General features: G+C 40.9%; 1 protein-coding gene across 2 annotated transcripts in view; it reads right to left on the bottom strand.

The window, feature by feature from the left end:
- Nucleotides 1-2,693: 2,693 nt before the first annotated feature.
- Nucleotides 2,694-19,343, bottom strand: part of ALG14 (ALG14 UDP-N-acetylglucosaminyltransferase subunit) — a 256,165-nt gene continuing 239,515 nt past the window's right edge. For both annotated transcript variants that reach the window (XM_033199559.1, XM_033199558.1), the window contains one exon: nucleotides 2,694-3,195. In XM_033199559.1, coding sequence (XP_033055450.1) covers nucleotides 2,965-3,195 — 231 coding nt within the window. In that variant the 3' untranslated portion in view covers nucleotides 2,694-2,964. The remainder of the gene's footprint in view (nucleotides 3,196-19,343) is intronic.

Genomic DNA, 19,343 nt, shown 5'->3' with positions numbered 1-19,343 from the left:
TTTTAACTTACCATGTATCTTTGAAAGGTAAAATAATGTGTTCCAAGTTGCTTTTATGAGGGGAAGTTTGGGTCATCTCCTTCCTAGCAAGGACGTCTTGCTATTCAACTCACAATTGCACACCACTCCTCTTGTTGACACGGTTTCATAGCACTCTTCGTTCCAGGCTAAAGTTTCCTGTCATGATTTTTGGGCATCGTTTTTGAAACAGTTAGACCTTCTGACCTGGCAAGCTGCTGAGACCTTTTCGGATGGCTGAACTGCAGACAGAAATCTTCCAGGGAAGTAGGTGTGGGCAGGATGTGTGGTTTCCCTGCCTCTCATTTGAAGACTGATTCAATTAGTTTCTCATGAACAGTCTCCTACAGTAAAAGTTGCATTCAGAGTGTTCTAAGAGAAATGGGAAGGGACAAGCTAGCTACTCATCTTCTTCAGTTTGAGTTCAGGCTAGAGCACTATGTTTCTGAATGTCACAGAAATGCACAACAGAGAAATTGTGCCACCAGCCCCCTCTGCTAATGGGACCTCGAGGACTCAACTTAGCCATAACAGCAGAGCATGCACTTGTTTACCAAGTAATCTGAATGGTCAGGAAGATGCAGTAACACATGCCTCAGCTTGGCTCTGAACGAGCACACAGCAGCCTAAACCTATGAAAGATACAATATTTCTAAACTTTCGGTGATATAACACATACACATTCTTTCTCTGACATTCCAGGCTAACCACTGTCTTAAGGCTCTGCAAAACATCTGGACATATGTTTCTGGAAAAAATGACAGCATCTTTTCTACAACTCTCTCTGGTCTGATCTTTGTAAGTTCTGACCTGATGGAAGCCTCTGCAGCAGGATCACCTGCGGGGGCCCGGGGACGCTGCCCCACAGCACAGAGAGGCATTCACTAAATGCAGGTCACTTTTCCTTACCATTCATTTACCCAGTGCCACTTAGGAACAAACTAGAGAGCAGAGTAAAGACTTAAACAGGAATGATGTGCAGATGCCGTTGTCCCTGAAAAAAATCACTTTCTCTCTAGAAAAGTCAAAGCTTATTTCACCTCAGCCCCTGGTTGAACGATACTAATATCCTCTCTGATACTCCAGGTCTACAGGTCAGTGGAAGCAATACAGTACCAGAGATTTGAGGATTAAAATCAAAGCAGAATGAACTATCATTTGGCTGCCCCAGGCCCACTAAATCCAGACAGCAAAGTGTTCTCACCATTCTGAGACATCTTCAGCCACACATTTCTCCAGCCAAAAACCTAGGAAGATGTCCGGCTGACAGATGCGCCTGTTACACGATTCAGAGAAGGAGGTTTTTTTTTTTTGTTTTTTTTTTAAAAAAAAAAAAAAGAAGAAGAAAAAAGGCTAGATCAGCCTCAGGATTTTAATTTTACATGATTGTGGATAATCGTGTCTCTTTTCACTAAAATTCAATCACTTCATTCATCACTATTTCTTTATTAGATTTATATCATACTTATAAAGCAAAAGATTTAAGAGGAAAAAACCCTATATATAAACTGAAATACTACAGGAGAGGATCTTCTCTTTTCTGTTTCTTCTTCTTTTTGTTTTGTTTTTTTTTGGTTGCTTTGTTAAAGCAGCAGAGCTTAGAGGGAAGGAAATGGAATTCCTGTTTTTGAGGAGCTCCTTGGGCCAGGCACTGCACTAACTGTTGTGCTTCTATTATAGTAGACACGGCACCATTAGAAACACAATCTCAAGCAGGAACAGCCACAGAATTTAAAGGGTCTAAAATATAAGTTCCTTGTTTAAAAAATTATTCAGAAGTTCAAGACAGTGACAGCAGAACATGAAACCAAGTGTGGGGGCCCTGTTAAGTGCAGAACTCCACGTGCCTGCACAGGCCACGCACACGTGAAACTGGCCCCACTACGAAGTCAGGCTTACCTGGACTTGAATTGTGGCTTTGCTACTTACTAGTCATGTGATCTTGGACAAGTCATCTGTAAAATGGGAATAATAACAATCCCTACATCATTGAGTTTTATTTGTTTGTTTTGTTTTGTGAGACAAAGTTTCGCTCTGGTCACCCAGGCTGGAGTGCAATGGTGCAATTTCGGCTCACTGCAGCCTCCGCCTCCCAAGTTCAAGCGATTCTCCTGCCTCAGCCTCCCAAGTAGCTGGAATTACAGGCATGTGCCAACACACCCGACTAATTTTTGCATTTTTAGTAGAGACAAGGTTTCACCATGTTGGTCAGGCTGGTGTCAAACTCCTGGCCTCCAGTGATCCGGCCGCCTCAGCCTCCCAAGGTGCTGGGATTACAGGTGTGAGCCATCATGCCCGGCCTAAACAAGAGATTTTAAAAGATACTCTGTATTAAGGCCAACTACTCAAAAAGCAAGACTGAAGTACAAAAAATAATACTGGTTTATGCTCAAGGTTCTGGAGGCTTGTGGAGTACAAATTGTCATGAAGCCAATTTAATATAACTGCTTCCTTTATGCTGAAAGGATTCACTGGGGACATCACTGTTTCCATACAGGAAATAAAGCCTTTTGTATCTGAACAAAAACTCAGAAATACCTTTTTTTTCCTCTTCTTTTACAATGCAGAATACTTTACTAAAAAAAAAAAAAAAAAGCTGTAGGACAGGAAATGTTACTAATCATACAAACTCTATATTTAGTTCTGTAAAAAAATACTACTAAAACAGCCAGAAGAAAATTTGCAGGTAGTGATACATATTTTTATCTAGAAAAGAGATTTGGTTTACAGAGGCATCAATATTTAGTAGTTATTGTTTATCAATGTTTGTTTCATAAGAGAAGTGTCAGTTTCTTCACTGAGTCATCTGTATATCTTTTACTCCTTACCATCAATAATTCTCAGGACTGGCAGACACCTTTACAATAAAATGTAGGGTTTTCCCCCCCCAATTTGAGTACATACTATTGTTAACTGCGAAATTCTAAAGAAGTCAGTTGCTATTTGTCAAACAATTCGCCCGAGGTACACAGATTTGGGATACTTTTCTTTCAGAGCTGGCCACTGAACAATGAAGTAATCTGAGAGATGAAACAGAATCTTTCCGGACAGGGATAACGTTTCTACACGGCAGACGCTTTCAACGTAGACAATGATCACTTTCTTTATTCCTAGTATCCCAAGGAGAAGGGCAGATACACAGATAGGAACACATGTTCCTGGTCCGTTACACAACACCTGAAAGGAAAAGTTGAAGGTCAAATGAAAACACAGAATAATAATCCAAGGGAGGCATTTTGCATTAAGAACAGTCTGATCTCAGAAGGGATTTGCTTATTATTCTAATAAGTCCTTCTCTGTCAAGAACCAGGATGCAGCAAACAGTGCATATTCAAGCCCATGCACTTGGAAGCCAGGCGGAGCTGTGTTGTCTTGGCTCTCTTGCTTACCAACTGTGTGACTCAGGGCAAATCACTTAACTTCTAACTTCTAGCACGGTGCCTGGTGCTCAGTCAGCACTCATCAGATAGGCATGCGTTGCTCTTCTCTGACTGCTCTGTGGACCTTGAATGTCACCAAAAATATAGAAAACAAAATCAACTGAGATTCACTGTTTTCTTTTATGTACCAACTTATTCTTGATTTGGGAGAAAATGTCTTTAATTGACTATGAAGTTTTTTTTTTTTTTTTTTTTTTTGAGACAGAGTCCCGCTCTGTTGTCCAGGCTGGAGTGCAGTGGCGTGATTTCGGCCTGGGTTCAAGCGATTCTTCTGCCTCTGCCTCCCAAGTAGCCAGGACTACAGGTGCCCACACCAGGCCCGGTTAATTTTTTTTTGTATTTTTAGTAGAGATGGTGTTTCACCATGTTAGCTAGGATGGTCTTGATTTCCTGACCTCGTGATCTGCCCACCTCGACCTCCCAAAGTGCTGGGATTACAGGCATGAGCCATGGCGCCTGTCCGAATTTTTATAAGCCATTAAAGAAAATAAGAGAAAATCTATTTCAGAGAATTGTTGGTAAGATATTCCTGTTTTCAGAGGAAAAAGCATTTTACACAACATCTTAATCATATGCTCATGTTGACTGAATTAGTAAAATCTAATAAAGCATTTTATTCCACAAACCAGAAAACAAGAGGTTTGTGATTGTCTACGCATATCTACTGGGCATGCTCTATGTCACATGATCTTACCAGCCTAAGGTCCACAAAACTTAGCACCAGAGAATCTTAGAGTTGGAAAGGTTCCAATATGTACTGTCTATATTGTTTATACCACCCCAGCATTTCAAGGACTCTCCCCGACAGAAAGAGAGCCATCTTGCCTCCATGTGAACATGCTCAGGGCTGGAGGGTTTGAAAAAGGTCACCTGGTCTAGACTCCACCAGGAGGCGTGACCACCTGAAACACCATTCATGTCTTCCTCAAAGCTCTCTACCTACCATCTACAAACCCCCTTTCTGTCTTTTATGGAGAATTTGTGTTCACTTTCCCTTGAATTACTAGCTACTAAGCTGCTGTCCAGACTGGTCTTTAATCTCCACTAAGTTGCCCTCATAACCTTTCTTCATAGTTCCTCAAGGCAGTGTAATAGAAAATGGAACTGAGAGTCAGAAGGACAGGGTGAAACAAACTGCAGACTGGCTCTGTGACTCTGGGCAACAGCATAAATAACAATCACTACCTTGGCCCTCACCACTGCTATTTGTTAACAACACACTACGGCCAAGTACTGTACTAAACGTTTTATGTGTATTACATTTTAAGTAGTCGTCACAGCAATCATAATTTGAGACAAGTTCTTTTTTTTTTAATAACTCTGTATCGTTCCAATTTTAGTATATGTGCTGCCAAAGTGAGCATAAGCAAGTTGTATCATCCCTTTTTGCAGAGGAGAAAAGGGAGGCACACAGAAACATGTGACAAGTTGCTTGATCACATGTTTAGGAGGTGAAGGAGTTATGTTGCTTTGGTCACTTTTTTCTTATGTGCCTCAGTTATCTTACTAGAAAATGGGTAGACTGGACTAAATGTCTTTTCCTCTCAGCTCCAGGGTTCTATAACTCTATAATTTTCCTCTATCTGTCTTAAACCTAAATTACAAACTTGCTCTGAATCTTTTCAATGTTTAGAATTCCAAAAATCCAATTATTGCCAGGCGCTATTAATATTTTGGACTGGATATTTTAGTTATGGGGGCCTGTCTTGTGCATCTTACTTGGCATGCTTCGTAGCATCCCTGGCCTCTACCCACAAGATTCCAGTAATCAAGACAACCAAGAATGACTCCCATCACTGCCAAGCGTCTCCAGTTGACAACCACTATATTAATGTACTCCCGAATCCTCGGATTATTTGTGTTGCTTTTCTTAGTCTTTGTTTCAATAATACAGAACAAAACAAAAACTACAGCTAAAAAATAATGTAAGGATTGCTGGATCTTGAATGTCACAGAAATAATTTCACATTTGTTCCTCTTTAAAAAAATGTACAACTCTACATGTGTTCATTTCAACTTCTAGTCAACTCTCTATATACACACTATGTATACACAGATAGGGATATCTGTATATGGGAAGGGAAATGACTGGCATTGGTGGGAGATGCATTAACAACCTGCCACAGGTCAGAAGTAGAGACTGTTAAGCTAAAAGTATAAATTAAAGGTATTTTGTTTATCTCTCTTGCATCTGTATATTTGGAAGCACCTTACTACAAAACTCCCTGGTACAGTAAAACCACAAACCCATAAATCAAGGACTGAAAAAAAAAAAGCGAACTAATCTCAAAGGAAACCTAATCTAAGGAAAGCTACTTTTAATTACACAAAGGTTTTACCTCTTTTTGCGGCAGCCTAGGCAAAAAAATAAAAGTGGATTATGGAGTCTTCATTATTCAAAGAAGCATACCAGAGAGACTTATTCCAAGCATTGAATAAAGCAGAACTCACTGAGACAGTCTAAGATGTTAAATGATATAATGATTGAAGCTGTCTTTTTAATTTACAAAAACACAGAAATACTCTTCATACTTCCATTTCTCAAAATACAAATTATCAGTGAATGTGTCTCACACCATCACCCTGGCCATCTCTCTTCCTCACTACTCTGTAAGCTCCTTATGGGCAGAGTCCATTTCTAGGACAGCATATACTCTGCACCTAGAACAAAGTAGCCATTCACAAAATTTAGCTGAAAGGAAGAAAGAAAGGAAGAAGCAAGGGAGTATAGAAGGAGTGGGTCTTTGCTTACCCTGTATTGATTCAAATGTTCCCTTTGCCAAACTTGACCATGTGTAATTCTAACCATACACTTATGTGGTTGACTGACAGCTTTTTTTTTTTTCTGTTTTTGAGAAAGAGTCCTGCTCTGTCACCAGGCTGTAGTGCAGTGGTACAATCTTGGCTCACTGCAACCTCTGACTCCCTGGTTCAAGCGATTCTCCTGCCTCAGCCTCCCAAGTAGCTGGGATTACAGGCACGCACCACCACACCCAGCTAATTTTGTATTTTTAGTAGAGACAGGGTTTCACCATGTTGGCCAGGATGGTCTTGATCTCTTGACCTCCTGATCCTCCTGCCTTGGCCTCCCAAAGTGCTGGGATTATAGGCATGAGTCACTGCACCTGGCATTTTTTTTTTTTAAACCATTCCACATCCATCACCTTTTCCTCAGGGGAACGAACCACTGTATCCCTCGCTCTCAATTTAAGTGCTTGTGTAGACCTGACTCCACACCCAGCTATAAGGAGAGGATGTATGACTCCAGTCTGACCAATCAGAGCATCGAATTCCCCTGGTGAAAGTCACTGGTTCAGGGAAGAGCACAGTCCAATTAGAAACACAAGACTTAGCAGAACACTTGCTGGGGCTGAGAAAGCCGCACATTTTCTACTGTTCTGGAACTGAGGAGGATGTGGCCTTGGTGCTATTGACATCCATTTTGCCACCATGTAGAGAGCTTGAGAATGAAGGCATCACAAAGCAGAGTAGAGCCGTGAGATGAAGATAGGCCAGGTCCAAAAGGCAGCTTTATGATCCATGAATCCAGCTGTGCCTGAAGGAAACCAGATCTAACCCTAGACTTGCCAGGTAGGTGAGGGAATACATTCTACCTCTGCTTAAATAATTTGAATCAGGATTTCTGTCACTAGCAATAAGAAGCATACTACCTGACACAGCCCTTTGTTTTGTCCAACTCCCTGACTGGCCTCTGACCATCTGCAGCACCAACCAGTAGGGGTTCAATGTGTGTCTGTTGGATGATTAGCAAATCAATAAACAAACTTCTCTAAGAGCAGGAAGTCTAAGAGATATACTAAAAATAATACGCTATGGGTCTAGAAAACGGAAAGAGGACAGGACAACTATAAATACAAGGTCATGAGCGTAGATGAGCCAGATCAAGGATCAAGAGCAGTTTCAACAGGATTGTTGTTCTGCAGATTTGGGTCACCACAGGTCAAGTCCCATTGGCTGAAACATAACATTCTGCATATAGGAGAAGACACATTTTCAGGAAACTCATGGATCAGAAAAATAAATAAATAAATAGAAAAGACATACTTAACTTGAATAGTCTGAATTTGACTCCTGACCCAGTAAAACATCCCCACCAGATATGGGCTAAGAACTCTGGCATCCTGGGTTGGTTTGTAGGTCAGAGATCACGGAGTTGAGGGTGACCCGAGAGAGCGTGTGAAGGTGAGACTGGAAGGCAGTTGAAGAGTCCAATTAAGGCTTCAATTTTAAGAGACTGGACAGAGAAGCAGAGCCCAACTCTAAGGCACTGGCCCAAACCCAGACCTTCTGATAGCCTCTTGCTGACTGAGGTGAAGGCTGGAGAGAGGTCATGAACTGTAGGAACACAGCTGCAGGGAAAGCTTTACTGAGCTCCTGGGGCCATGGATGAAGGTAGAGAACTGGAGCCCACTGTCAAAGCTGGGCTGGCTTGGGTAGGTAGCCTATACAGAGGTCAAGGGTTCTGTCAAAATCAATGCTTCTGTTTATAGGGTATTGGCTCCATTATGTAGACAGATGGGGAAATGAGGAAGGGAGAAAACACTGACATGTAGGAATAGTCAATAGATAAAGAAAGAGAAGAAGCTTGGTTGTAAAGCTGAACAGGAAGCAAAGTCAGGAAAATGCTTTAAGAATGGTTAGACAAATAAGAAGAAAACCACAAGGTCCCTTGCCTATCCCCAAAAGTGTATCAAAGATGATGAAATGATCAGTACCATTTCTTTCAGGTAGCAGAGCTACAAAGACAGAGACAAGAGAAAAGATCTTCAGATCTGGTCAAGAGTAATAGAAACCTCAGAGATGGCTATTTCAGTGAGTCATTGGACCAAAATACAGGGCAGGGGGAAAGTAAGCATGCTGTGGGAGAGGGGAGCTCAGGTGTCAGCTGGATGGGCCAAGCAGGGCTGGGGAAAGGGTTTACAGAATGGAATGAATGATCTACATGTGAACATAAAGATGAGAACAAACTGACAGTGAACGAGGAAATGATCATATAGAAAAGGGTGAGTTCTTTCAAGGAGAAGAGTAAGTATTCAGAGTATCTGGTTCATGAGGTTGATCTGGGAAAAGTTGTACTTTCTGAGAATATGATAAAAAATAAGAATAGTGGCATGGAGAGTTTGCCTTCTTTTAAATATTAATTTTTCATCTTAGTGTGAAAAATACAGATAAGCACAAAAAGGAACACAATCCTTTTAATCTCACCAATCTTGACATTTTAGTGTATTCTCTTCTAACTTCTGTGTTTGTATATATTTATATTCTAATATAAAATATGTTCACATATGCACATTTGCAATTGTGAGAGCTTATACATAGTATTAGTAAAGTTACTTTTAGTTATATTCGCTTTTAAAATACTTTTTAAAAACCCATGGTTTTTAATGACTGCATATATTTAATCCTATAGATATCTCATAACTCATTTAACCATTCTCTTGTTAATGGAAATGGTTATTGTTGGAAATTTAGGCTGACTCCTTTTTTGATATTCTAAATCATACTGTTATAAACATCTTTGTGTATAAATCTGTGATCCCTAGAGTTTTAGTTTTGCATTAAACTATATTCCAGAGTTCTTGCTGAGTGAGAGGTTAGAAGAAGCAGCTTCCAGGATTTAAGGAAGTTGTAGAAAGTTTAATACAACAATTATTATGGATCAGGAATGGACCATGTGGTCTTTTTGTTTGTTTGTTTTGTTCCTGTTTAGAATTTGTTTAAGCAATTTCCCAGTGTATGAGCTGTGGTTGCAGGCAGAGCCCCTTTCTCACAGCAGAGGTGACATACTCCTTTCTAGGCCTCCTTACAGCTAACAGATGGGCCAGTGACTTGCCCAGCTATTTCTGCCTAGATCTGACCAGGAGCTACTGGTACAGAGGGGCAGGGCTGGAGGAGACTCTGTCCTGGTAGCAAAGGTGCTGCTGGCAGAGGTCCAGCATCCAGCGCCAGTGGTGCCAGCTGCAGTGCCCACTGTCCAGCAATAGTAGCAGCAGCATCTCCTGAAACCAGCTCTCTGGTCATAGAATTTCAGTCATTTGGCTGCTTAGCTCCCACTTTGTCCCTGTATATTTTCTAAGCCTGCTTAATTAACATTCCTGGTAATTCCAAGAGGTCTCAATAGCCTTCACTAAATCCTTTTTCTGTTTCAATCAGCCAGAGTAGATTTCTATAGTTTGCTATCAAGAATCCTAACTAGATGGGAGGAACAAAGATTTGAGAGCAGCAAATGTAGAGACAGAGAGGGGCCCGATCACATCAGAGCAGTCACAGGACTTCCTCAGGCAGGGCTAAAGGTACTGGACCATGGGCATAAGGAGTCAGACAGGGCAAAATATGGATGATGACTACACAGCAAAAAGAAACTGGGAGAGTGCTCCAGGGTATGGAAAGGATAAGCAAAAGGCCTTATCTAAGATACAAGGGCAAAAGCAGTGGGACAAAAGCCTCAGGCAACTAGACAGAGAAGAATCTGAGAGTAATCAAGGGAGTAAAGAAGAAAATGTAGTTGGAGTCAGGTGGTGTATAACATGCAGAGGTTATAGTCAGGGGACAGGAAGGCTGGGCTGAAGCCTGGGAAAGGCTGTGCTGAATGTCAGCGATCAGTGGAGGTGGACAGCAGGAAGGAAAAGGATGTGCAGCAGATGGGGATGACGTATTTGCTTGGCTCACATGATGGTACACAGTATTTCTTTTTTATGTTTATTTAATTATCTGAGGAGTAACAGTTAAACAGAAACATCTAAATATCAAGACCAACATTAAATCACCAAATAAATTCTAAACCCTCGAATCACTGACTATTTATGAACTTAAGGTCTCTTACAATTCTATTGGTAACAGAATTTTCAGAGATGTCATCATTGTGTATACAGCATTTTGGGGTCTACTTTTCCACGTATACAGCTATGTCCATTCCATGTTTCTCCACTGCATGAATGTACCGCAGTCATCTAGCCACTTGCTGATTTCTCCTTATCCAGCATAGCTTTCATCTTCTTTTAAGCCATACCAAAAAGGTAAGTAAGTTATAAATTGTTTTCATTTAGGCTAATGCACTAATGTTTTAAGGATACTGAATTTATTGGCTCATCCTCAAATATTAGTTACTTGCATTTTGCTTGGTGAGAACTCAAAAAAACTTTCCAATTTAATCCAATAAATAACTGAGAAGAACAGTAAACGTTGGTTCTGTAGGCTCTTGCCCAATTGATAAGTTCCCTCTAACGCGCTCTATAGGTTATTTTGGTCTGCTCAGAATATTCCTGCTCGTTGTGCATTCACATAATCCATCAAGAGGCTGAATAACATGGTGCTTATGCACCAAGGCTTTGCAATCATGCAGACCCTGGTTGGCTGCTTAACAGCAATGTGACCTGGGACAGTTTACTTACCCATGCTATATCTCAGTTTCCCCTGTCGTGAATTCATTCATTCAACAAATATTTTATTGAGCAAAGATAGTATGACAGGTACTGTTCTGAGCATTAGGGATTTATTAGTGAGCAAAAGTCCTAGCCCTTGTAAGGTTTACATTACCATGGGCAGGCAGAAAATAACAGATATATAGTCATGTGTTGCTTAACACTGGGGATACTTTCTCCGAAATGCATTATTAGGTGATTTCGCTGTGTGTGCACATCACAGGGTGTACTTACAAAAATCTGGATGTTACACCTACACTAAATTGTATAGCCTACTACTTCTCCTAGATCACAAACCTGCATAGCATGCTACTATACTGAATACTGTAGGCAACTGTAACACATGGTTAAATATTTGTATATCTAAACACTCTAAACATAGAGAAAGTACAGTAAAAATACTGTATGAAAGACAAAAAATGGCACACCTGTATAGGGGACTTACCATGAATGGAGCTTGTAGGCATGGAAGTTGCCCTAGGTGAGTCAGTGAGTGGTGAGTGTGAAGGTCCAGGACATTCCTGTACACTACTGTAGAATTTATGAACACTGTACACTTAGGCTATCCTAAGTTTATTAAAAAATTTTTGTTCTTTCTTCAATAATAAATTAACTTTAGCTTACTATAACTTTTTTTTACTTTATAAACTTTAAAATTTTTGAAAAAACTTTGACTTTGGTAGAAATATTTAGTTTAAAACACACACTGTACAGTTGAACAAAAAGATTTTTTATATCTTTTTTTTTTTTTTAACTTTTAAGCCTTTTTGTTAAAAACTAAGACATAGACACACACATTACCCTAGGCCTACACAGCATCAGATCATCAACATCACTGTCATCCACCTCCACATCTTGTCCCACTGAAAGGTCTTCAGGGCCACTGACACGCATAGAGCTGTCATCTCCTATGAGAACAATGCCTTCTTCTGAAATACGTCCTGAAGGACCTGCCTGAAGCTGTTTTACAGTTAATCTTTTTTTTTTTTTTTTTTTTTTTTACTAAGTAGAAAGAGTACACTCTAAAATAATGATAAAAAGTATAGTATAGTCAATAAACCAGTAACATAGTAATTTATTATCAAGTATTATATACACTGTACCTAATTATATGTGCTATACTTTTACATGACTGGCAGTGTAGGAGGCTTGTTTACCAGTGCTACATTAGGACGACTATGATGTCACCAGGTGATCGGAATTTTTCAGCTCCATTATAATCTTACAGGATCACTACTGTTTGTCTGTCGTTCACTGAAAAGCAGGATAAGGGAATGGGGTTATACAGAAGACAAAGACTTTCCTGAGGAGGTGACTTACTTAAAAGCGAGTATCTGATGAAGTAGTAGGGTATTCTGGGCAGAATCAGATACTGATTAGAGCAAGAGGCAGTAAAGAGGATGATGAATGAAGATTTTGTGGACTGACTCTAAGTTACTGAAGGCCAATGGAAGGGTTTGGGGGCTGAAGAGGAGGGGGAGCTTGAGACAGATTATAGCTAAATAGAAATATTATGCCAGGGTGAAACTGTATCTCAGGGTTCTGAACTTCTTGTAGTGAATAACCCAAACAAAGATGCAGGGCAAGACAGAATTGGTCCTGCCAGTTCTTAGTGGGAGGTGGAGAGTCCGTTCTAACATATTCTCTTCTTGGGAATTGGTAGTGGTAAAGTGGAGAATGTTAGGGATGGGGAATGCTAACCAAACCAGAAGCAAACGTAGCATAGGGAAACGGTATCTGCTGGGGAGATTACATAAGATAACACATGTAAAGCATTTAACACAGTACTTGCTCCATGGTAATGTGTCAATAAATGGTAGCTATTATTATCCATCAAAGAGCAAAGTAGTATACTTGTGGCATTTTCCAAACTTTAAGAGTACTGTGCGCAAGAAAGACCTGAGCCTTATGAAACATAAATGATGTGGGCTGTGCTAATCTTGTCCTCAAGTCCTGTTATTCTGTCACAGGCATAGCATTGACCTGGCACGACTCAGCCTACCCTTCAGGGGATACTGGATAATAGTAACCCAGCCATCCACTTTGGTCTCTTTGTCTTCCAGTCATATATATCACTTGGAGTAGATTGGGCAGGGCAAAAATTGAGGAAGGGTCCCAGAAAATACTGCTCTTGGCAATCGGGCTTCTTCTTTTTATATAAAAATATATATTTTAATATATTTAAATATTAATATATATCAGGCTCCTTCTATCTTTACATAAATATATAATATTAAATATAAATATTTATAGATATTTCTATATCTTTATATATTTATATACATTTCTATAATATATGTTTATTTATTATTTATATATATTTATACATGTATAAAGATAGAAGAAGCCTGATTACCAAGGGCAGTATTTTCTGGACTTCCACCAACAGTGGATGCCTAAAGGATTCCTGAGCTTCCTCTACTCGGGATCTGCAGTGACCTTGTAGCATACTTCTCAGCCCGTGGTCAAATGGCCTTGAAGGTCTGTAGCCATGACATAGTGAACAAGTCTGATGACATGATAAATAAGGCTGAGCTTGTCCATTTCAAAACAAGAGTTGTCAATTTTGCCCTTGTATGGGAAACTAGACTTCCCAGCCTACTTGTGATCATCCTGATTTTTGGGGTTTGGGCTGAGCTATAAGTAGTGTAGACATCCAGGCATCAGGCTCCAACATCCCCTCTACAACTTAGGGATGCCCAGCTTTGGTTTCAGTGCATATCAGTAGCATCCTACAGACCCAAGGGGCGATACAGTCTGCATGCTCCATGCATGTTGATGACTGCTTCCCTGACTGTAACTGCAGGGAAGGCAAAAGAGCTCAGAGGTTGTCAATGCCACACTGGGTTGGTATTTCATTTCCTTGCCCTGATGTTCCATCACGAAAAACAAATACATAAATAAAGACCTAAACATTTTTTTGGTTGGAATGGGCAGGCCATGCCTGCTTAGCATCATCACTACAGATCGTTATCAGGCTAACCAAACATTGTTTTCCCAACCTTCCTGGCAGCTCCTACTTTCAGTTGAGGAAACCGAATCTTTTCGTTTTCCTGTTCTCTGGACCAAGGTGATGATTTCCTGGCTTCTTGATCTTTTTTTGTTTTCATTGTATTTTCAACTCTGAAATGTTTTCACAGAGGGCTTTAAACTCTACTAACCCAGTATTTTTTCCTTTTGTTTTCTCCACACCCTGAAGTAAGTGGCTTCTCAAAAGGACAGACAGCTAGAGCTAGATGAAACCTCAGGGAATAATTTAGGTCAATCCCTTTCCTTCAGCTTGAGGAGTAAGGGAAACACATTGACAATACCACTTGCTAGGTATAGAGTCTACATGTGGCATTTTGCAAAATTACCTCATTTAAACCTCAGAATAGCTCTGAGAGGGAGAAGTTCTGTCCTCCTGTTTTAGACAAGGAAGCTATGGTACAGAGAAATTAACTGGTCTACGTGAGATCATACAGTTAGCTAGTGACATAGCTGAGACTCAAACCCACGCTTTTTGAAGATTAGGCCAGGGTTCTCCTCTCAACCATACTGGCCTGGCTGAGGCCTGCCAACTAGGTCTAGCTTTTGCTGGAAGTGGACTTAAGGCAAGAGGGCTCTAAGAAAGGTTCTGACACAGGGAATTTAATTAAAGGTTAAATTCTGGTAATTGTTATTAACATTTTAGATAGCTTTAACAGAGATATCAGTAGCAGACTATAACATGCTATTGTTACAGTAAGATGGATTAGGAAAGGTTTTCAGCAGAGAAAATGGTGAAAAACCATTTCACCATTTTCACAAGAAAAGGGAGTATCCGTCCTAAACACAAAGAACTGGCTTGAATTCAAAGTGATTATATAATTCCTGACTTCAGTCATGGCACTCTCTTAAGTAGCTAAGTGATATTTTTCCTGTGATACTTCCTCAATTTGTGTACACATACCTACGTATTAAATTTCTATCCTGCTGAACTGAAAACTGGTCAACAGTGTTCCTTATTTTATGTGCATACTATTTTTGCAGTATAAAAATAAGTTTAAGAATTTTTATAGAAGATGATCTGATTCATTAATTCTGAGTCAAAGGATATGTAAGAACACTTCTCTATAAGATTCTGAGCATGTGTGTGTGTTTATGTGTGTGAGAGAAAGATACAGATATACAGAAAGAGACACATTCGTATATTCAAAGACAATGAAACAGAGGCAAGGAGGCAGAATATGACAAGTTGAGATCCTAAAGTTTCTGTACTCTTAGTGTGCTTAAAGAATGTGGTATTTTGGGCCAGGTGCTCATGCTTATAATCCCAGCACTTTGGGAGACCAAGGCAGGCAGATCACTTGAGGTCAGGGGTTCGAGACCAGCCTGGCCAACATGGTGAAACCCCATCTCTACTAAAAATACAAAAATTAGCTGAGCACAGTGACATGTGCCTGTAATCCCCGCTACTCAGAAGGCTGAGGCAGGACAACTGCTTGAACCCGGGGGTGCAGAGGATGCAGTGAGCTGAGACTGCACCATTGCACTCCGGCCTGGGTGACAGAATGAGACTCTGTCTCAAAAAATGTATATATTTTGGAGCCAAGTTTGGATTCCACATATTGAATAAGCAGTCAAGGTCCTCCAATGAAAATGTCCTTCGCTGTCAGTGCTTTCAGGCTTTCAAAGGTTGTTTCCTTTAATTGTCCATCACACATTTCCCAAAAACATAGCAGTGATGCACCTCACCCATCAATAACTTACAGAAGCAGAATGACACTGCTTTGTTGAAATCAGGAGGTTTTTGGAAGGTTTTAAAAACTGACTTCAAGTTCAGCTGAGTTACATTAAGACTGCTTGGCTGCACTAATGACTGTTTCCTGTTGCACATGCAAAAGACAAGAACATTGTAGGACTTCAGGAAAGCAGTGAGTTTATCCCAGCTCTATTCAGAGAGGATCCCACTGAAAGCAAGTAGAGGAGGGACTCTATGCTAGTGTTTCTCAGACTTTCACATTACATTCATCCAGGGATACTTAACAGAAATGGAGATTCTTTCTAAATCAGAATCTCTGGGCCTAGGCACCAGGAATACACATTTCAAACAAGCTTCCAGGTGATTCTGGTGCACACTGGAGATTGGGGACCTCTGCTCTACACTATAGGAACAGGGTTGGCTATGTTCAGGCATGGTATCCCTACCTTCATACAACCTGGCAGACGGGGTCTGTGTGTGTTAAAGAGGAAAAGCAGTGGGAAGAAGGAGATGTGGGCACTGGTGATCCATCAAAGGCTGTTCTCTCTCATCCTGCTCAATACCACTTTACGGGCAAGCAGCCCTGCTGAACCCATCTGGGAGGGGCTTTTCAGTGAGCCTGAGGTTTCCAATAGCAGAGAGAACTGCCAGATATTGGAGAACTCAGCCAGAATGCCCCTCCATGTGTTGGTTAGGCTTCTGGAGTCATCTCTTAGAAGGCAGGTATCCCTGAGTGGAGTTCTAACGAAAGGACTAGAAGTTAGTTGCCTGATTATCTGTTAACACTTCATTTTTATTTTTTTGAGATGGAGTTTTTTATTCTTGTCACCCAGGCTGGAATGCAGTGGCACAATCTTGGCTCACTGCAACCTCCCCCTCCTGTATTCAAGTGATTCTCCTGCCTCAGCCTCCCGAGTAGCTGGGATTATAGGCGCCCACTACCATGCCCAGTTTATTTTTGTATTTTTAGTAGAGACAGGGTTTCACCATATTGGCCAGGCTGTTCTCAAACTCCTGACTTCAGGCGATCCACCCGCCTTGGCCTCCCAAAGTGCTGGGATTATAGGTGTGAGCCACCGCACCCAGCTGTTAATACTTTAAAAAAGGGTAGTTGAGAGTATCCAGAGAATATGGACAGGATATAAGGAAGACACCCAAAAGTGGAAAGACAAAGACATTCATATTAATAGGGAGGTGGCAGGTGGCAAGGCACCATATCCCCTGCCACTTAAAGTCATCTTGCCTGCCAAGGTGTCCCCATTCCATCCCTGCTAAAAGGGCATGTGAGAAATGGCTTGCTGCGGGTGCTTCACATTACAACCTGGGTCTTTGGGGAGGTGAGGGTGCAATAAGTAGGGCTTCATTGGTGGGGTTCAGTCTGTCAGTAGCACCAGAGTGGACCCTCTCCCAGAGTAGTCTTAAGGGCAGGGGCAGCAAGTTTTAATCCAGCAGTTGATCTGGAGACATTTTGCCTGACTAAAAGCCAAATCTTGTTAAGGAAGAGATTCTCAACCACTATGGTGAGAATATTAAACCTCTGAGTTTTCTAAATCAAATACGAAGCCCCCTGTTTATTGAAACAGTTTCTGCCTAATTGCAAACAAGATGGGGTATTTGAGGCATTGACGGTCCAGGGAAGGGATAGTTGTGAAAGCATGGGCTCCGGAGCCTGACAGCCTGGGATTGCATCCTGGCTCGACCACTTCCTGCCTGTGTTATTCTGGGGGAATCATTTCACCTCTCTGTACTTCAGTTGCCTCATCTGTAAAGCGGGGATTTGAGTGGTGCTTCCCTTATGGGGTTATAGGGAGGATTAAGTGAAGTTAAGATCTGCAAAGCAATTAGATCATAGCACGTCTTACATTTGCTGCTTTTTTTTTTTTATTTTTAGTTTCTCTGTATAGGACTGCCTCACAATAAATACCAAAAGATGTGTCTTGGAACTGAAGCAGGGAGGAGAATCTTTATGGCATCTGTATGATTGATGTTCTTTCAAGATCGACAGTGGCTCTTTTGACTGAATTACAGTCTTCTCTCCTCCCCCAAATCCCACTGAGGGCATGGCTGGGCCACAGTCCAGGCATCTTCTGTTGGGGCAGCAGGTTCTCAGGTTCTCTTTGAAGAGCCTTTTAAGAGGAAAAGAGGTGGCGGTAGCAGAATAAACCCCTATTTTGTGCAGCTCAGCTAACAAGGAAAATAATGCACACCAAGTTATTTACCGGTAGGGCTTCTCAGGGTAAGATTTAAAATAAAATTCTGTTGGAGAACATAGACAGTCCATTCTAGGGTATAAAATGGAATTATCTTAACCAGGATTAAACCACACTTCCTGAGTCTGATGGAGCGTTTCCAGGGAGAGTAAGCGCCATGCAGCCTTCTATGCCAGTTGTCCATTGTTGTTCCTGACTCCCACCTCCACTGGCTGTCTAACCCCATTCAGTTTTCCCTGCCAGCCCACCATGGTGTAAGTCTTTGAAACAGAGAGCTGGGTCTGAAAACAAAACCAGGCTCCCTTTGGTTGGGGGAAGTGCTGGCAATGGGAAGGTATGAAAGAAAACAGGATGGAGGGACACTAACTTTAAATGTGATGTTAGTTATAAGCAAGTGTGCTAAAATCCATGTTAAAATTCTAATAAGTACCACCAGCTTATCACTCTGTGTTGTCTCATCTATATGACTTTATTAAAAATATATTTATGAATTAAATAGTTATGACCTGAGCAGAAGGGCAGCATAGTGTAACAATAAAGTATAGATGCTGTAGTCTCAGGCTATCTGGGTTTGAATCCTGTCTGCCACTTGGCCTTCAGACTTTGGGTAAGCCAGTTTTCTTTCTAATGCCTCAGTTTTCTTATTCACAAAATGAGGACAGACATGGCAGGTAACTAACTCATAGGGTTACTGTGAGGATTAAATACATATAAGGTATTATAGTGGTACTGGCATTTTACCTGGCTTGGGGCTTGGGAAGAGGAGTAAGCCATCAGAGAGCTTACAATTAATAAATGGTATTGTATTCAGCCCCATCACATGCTTTGCACAAAGCAGGTACACACAAAAAAATCTCATGGGAAGACTGAAGAAATTACTCATACATTGTTAGGTGTCTAGAGGTGCTGGCCAGTTTAACATCACAAAATATCTCAGAACAAACACAGGTTTTATGCAATACCTGTACAAATATGAACAAAAACTTTTGAAACATGTCATTAGTTAAAAACTCCACGCTCCAGTCCTGAGTCTTTAAAAGCTATGAAACATCCTTATAAAAAGCAGACTACAAAGAGAGAGCCTGTCCCAGGGGTCAAATTCCCTCCATTCAGGCAACTTAAGGCAAAAGAAAAATGTAATTTAAATCCCCCCACTCCCACCAAAAAAGACATAGTACACAATGTTAAAAACAAAAACAAACAAACAAAAAAAACCCTCTAGCTAAGTATCCAATTACAAACTTTCATTAGACCAATTTTTTTTGGAAAACCTGAAATGAGGCTTCAAGTGCTTATCAGAATGGTTAGATATAATTATGAGGCAGGAGTATCTATAACATCCTGGTATTTTTGAGAGCATGCAGCCCTCAAATGTCCTCAATACACCAACTTTACTCCTTTTCCACTCTTCCTTTCCCCTCCCCTCTCTCTCTCTCTTCAGTCAGTGAAAGGCAAATCTCTGTGTTATCCCATTCCCTGCAGTTTTAACCTGCCAGGGGATTCCCTCTCC

This window comes from Trachypithecus francoisi, unplaced genomic scaffold (genome assembly GCF_009764315.1).
Source record: "Trachypithecus francoisi isolate TF-2019V2 unplaced genomic scaffold, Tfra_2.0 Lachesis_group5, whole genome shotgun sequence".
Classification (NCBI taxonomy): domain Eukaryota; kingdom Metazoa; phylum Chordata; class Mammalia; order Primates; family Cercopithecidae; genus Trachypithecus; species Trachypithecus francoisi.
The sequence above is the reverse complement of the archived record's forward strand: the minus strand, read 5'-3'. Positions and strand labels throughout refer to the sequence as shown.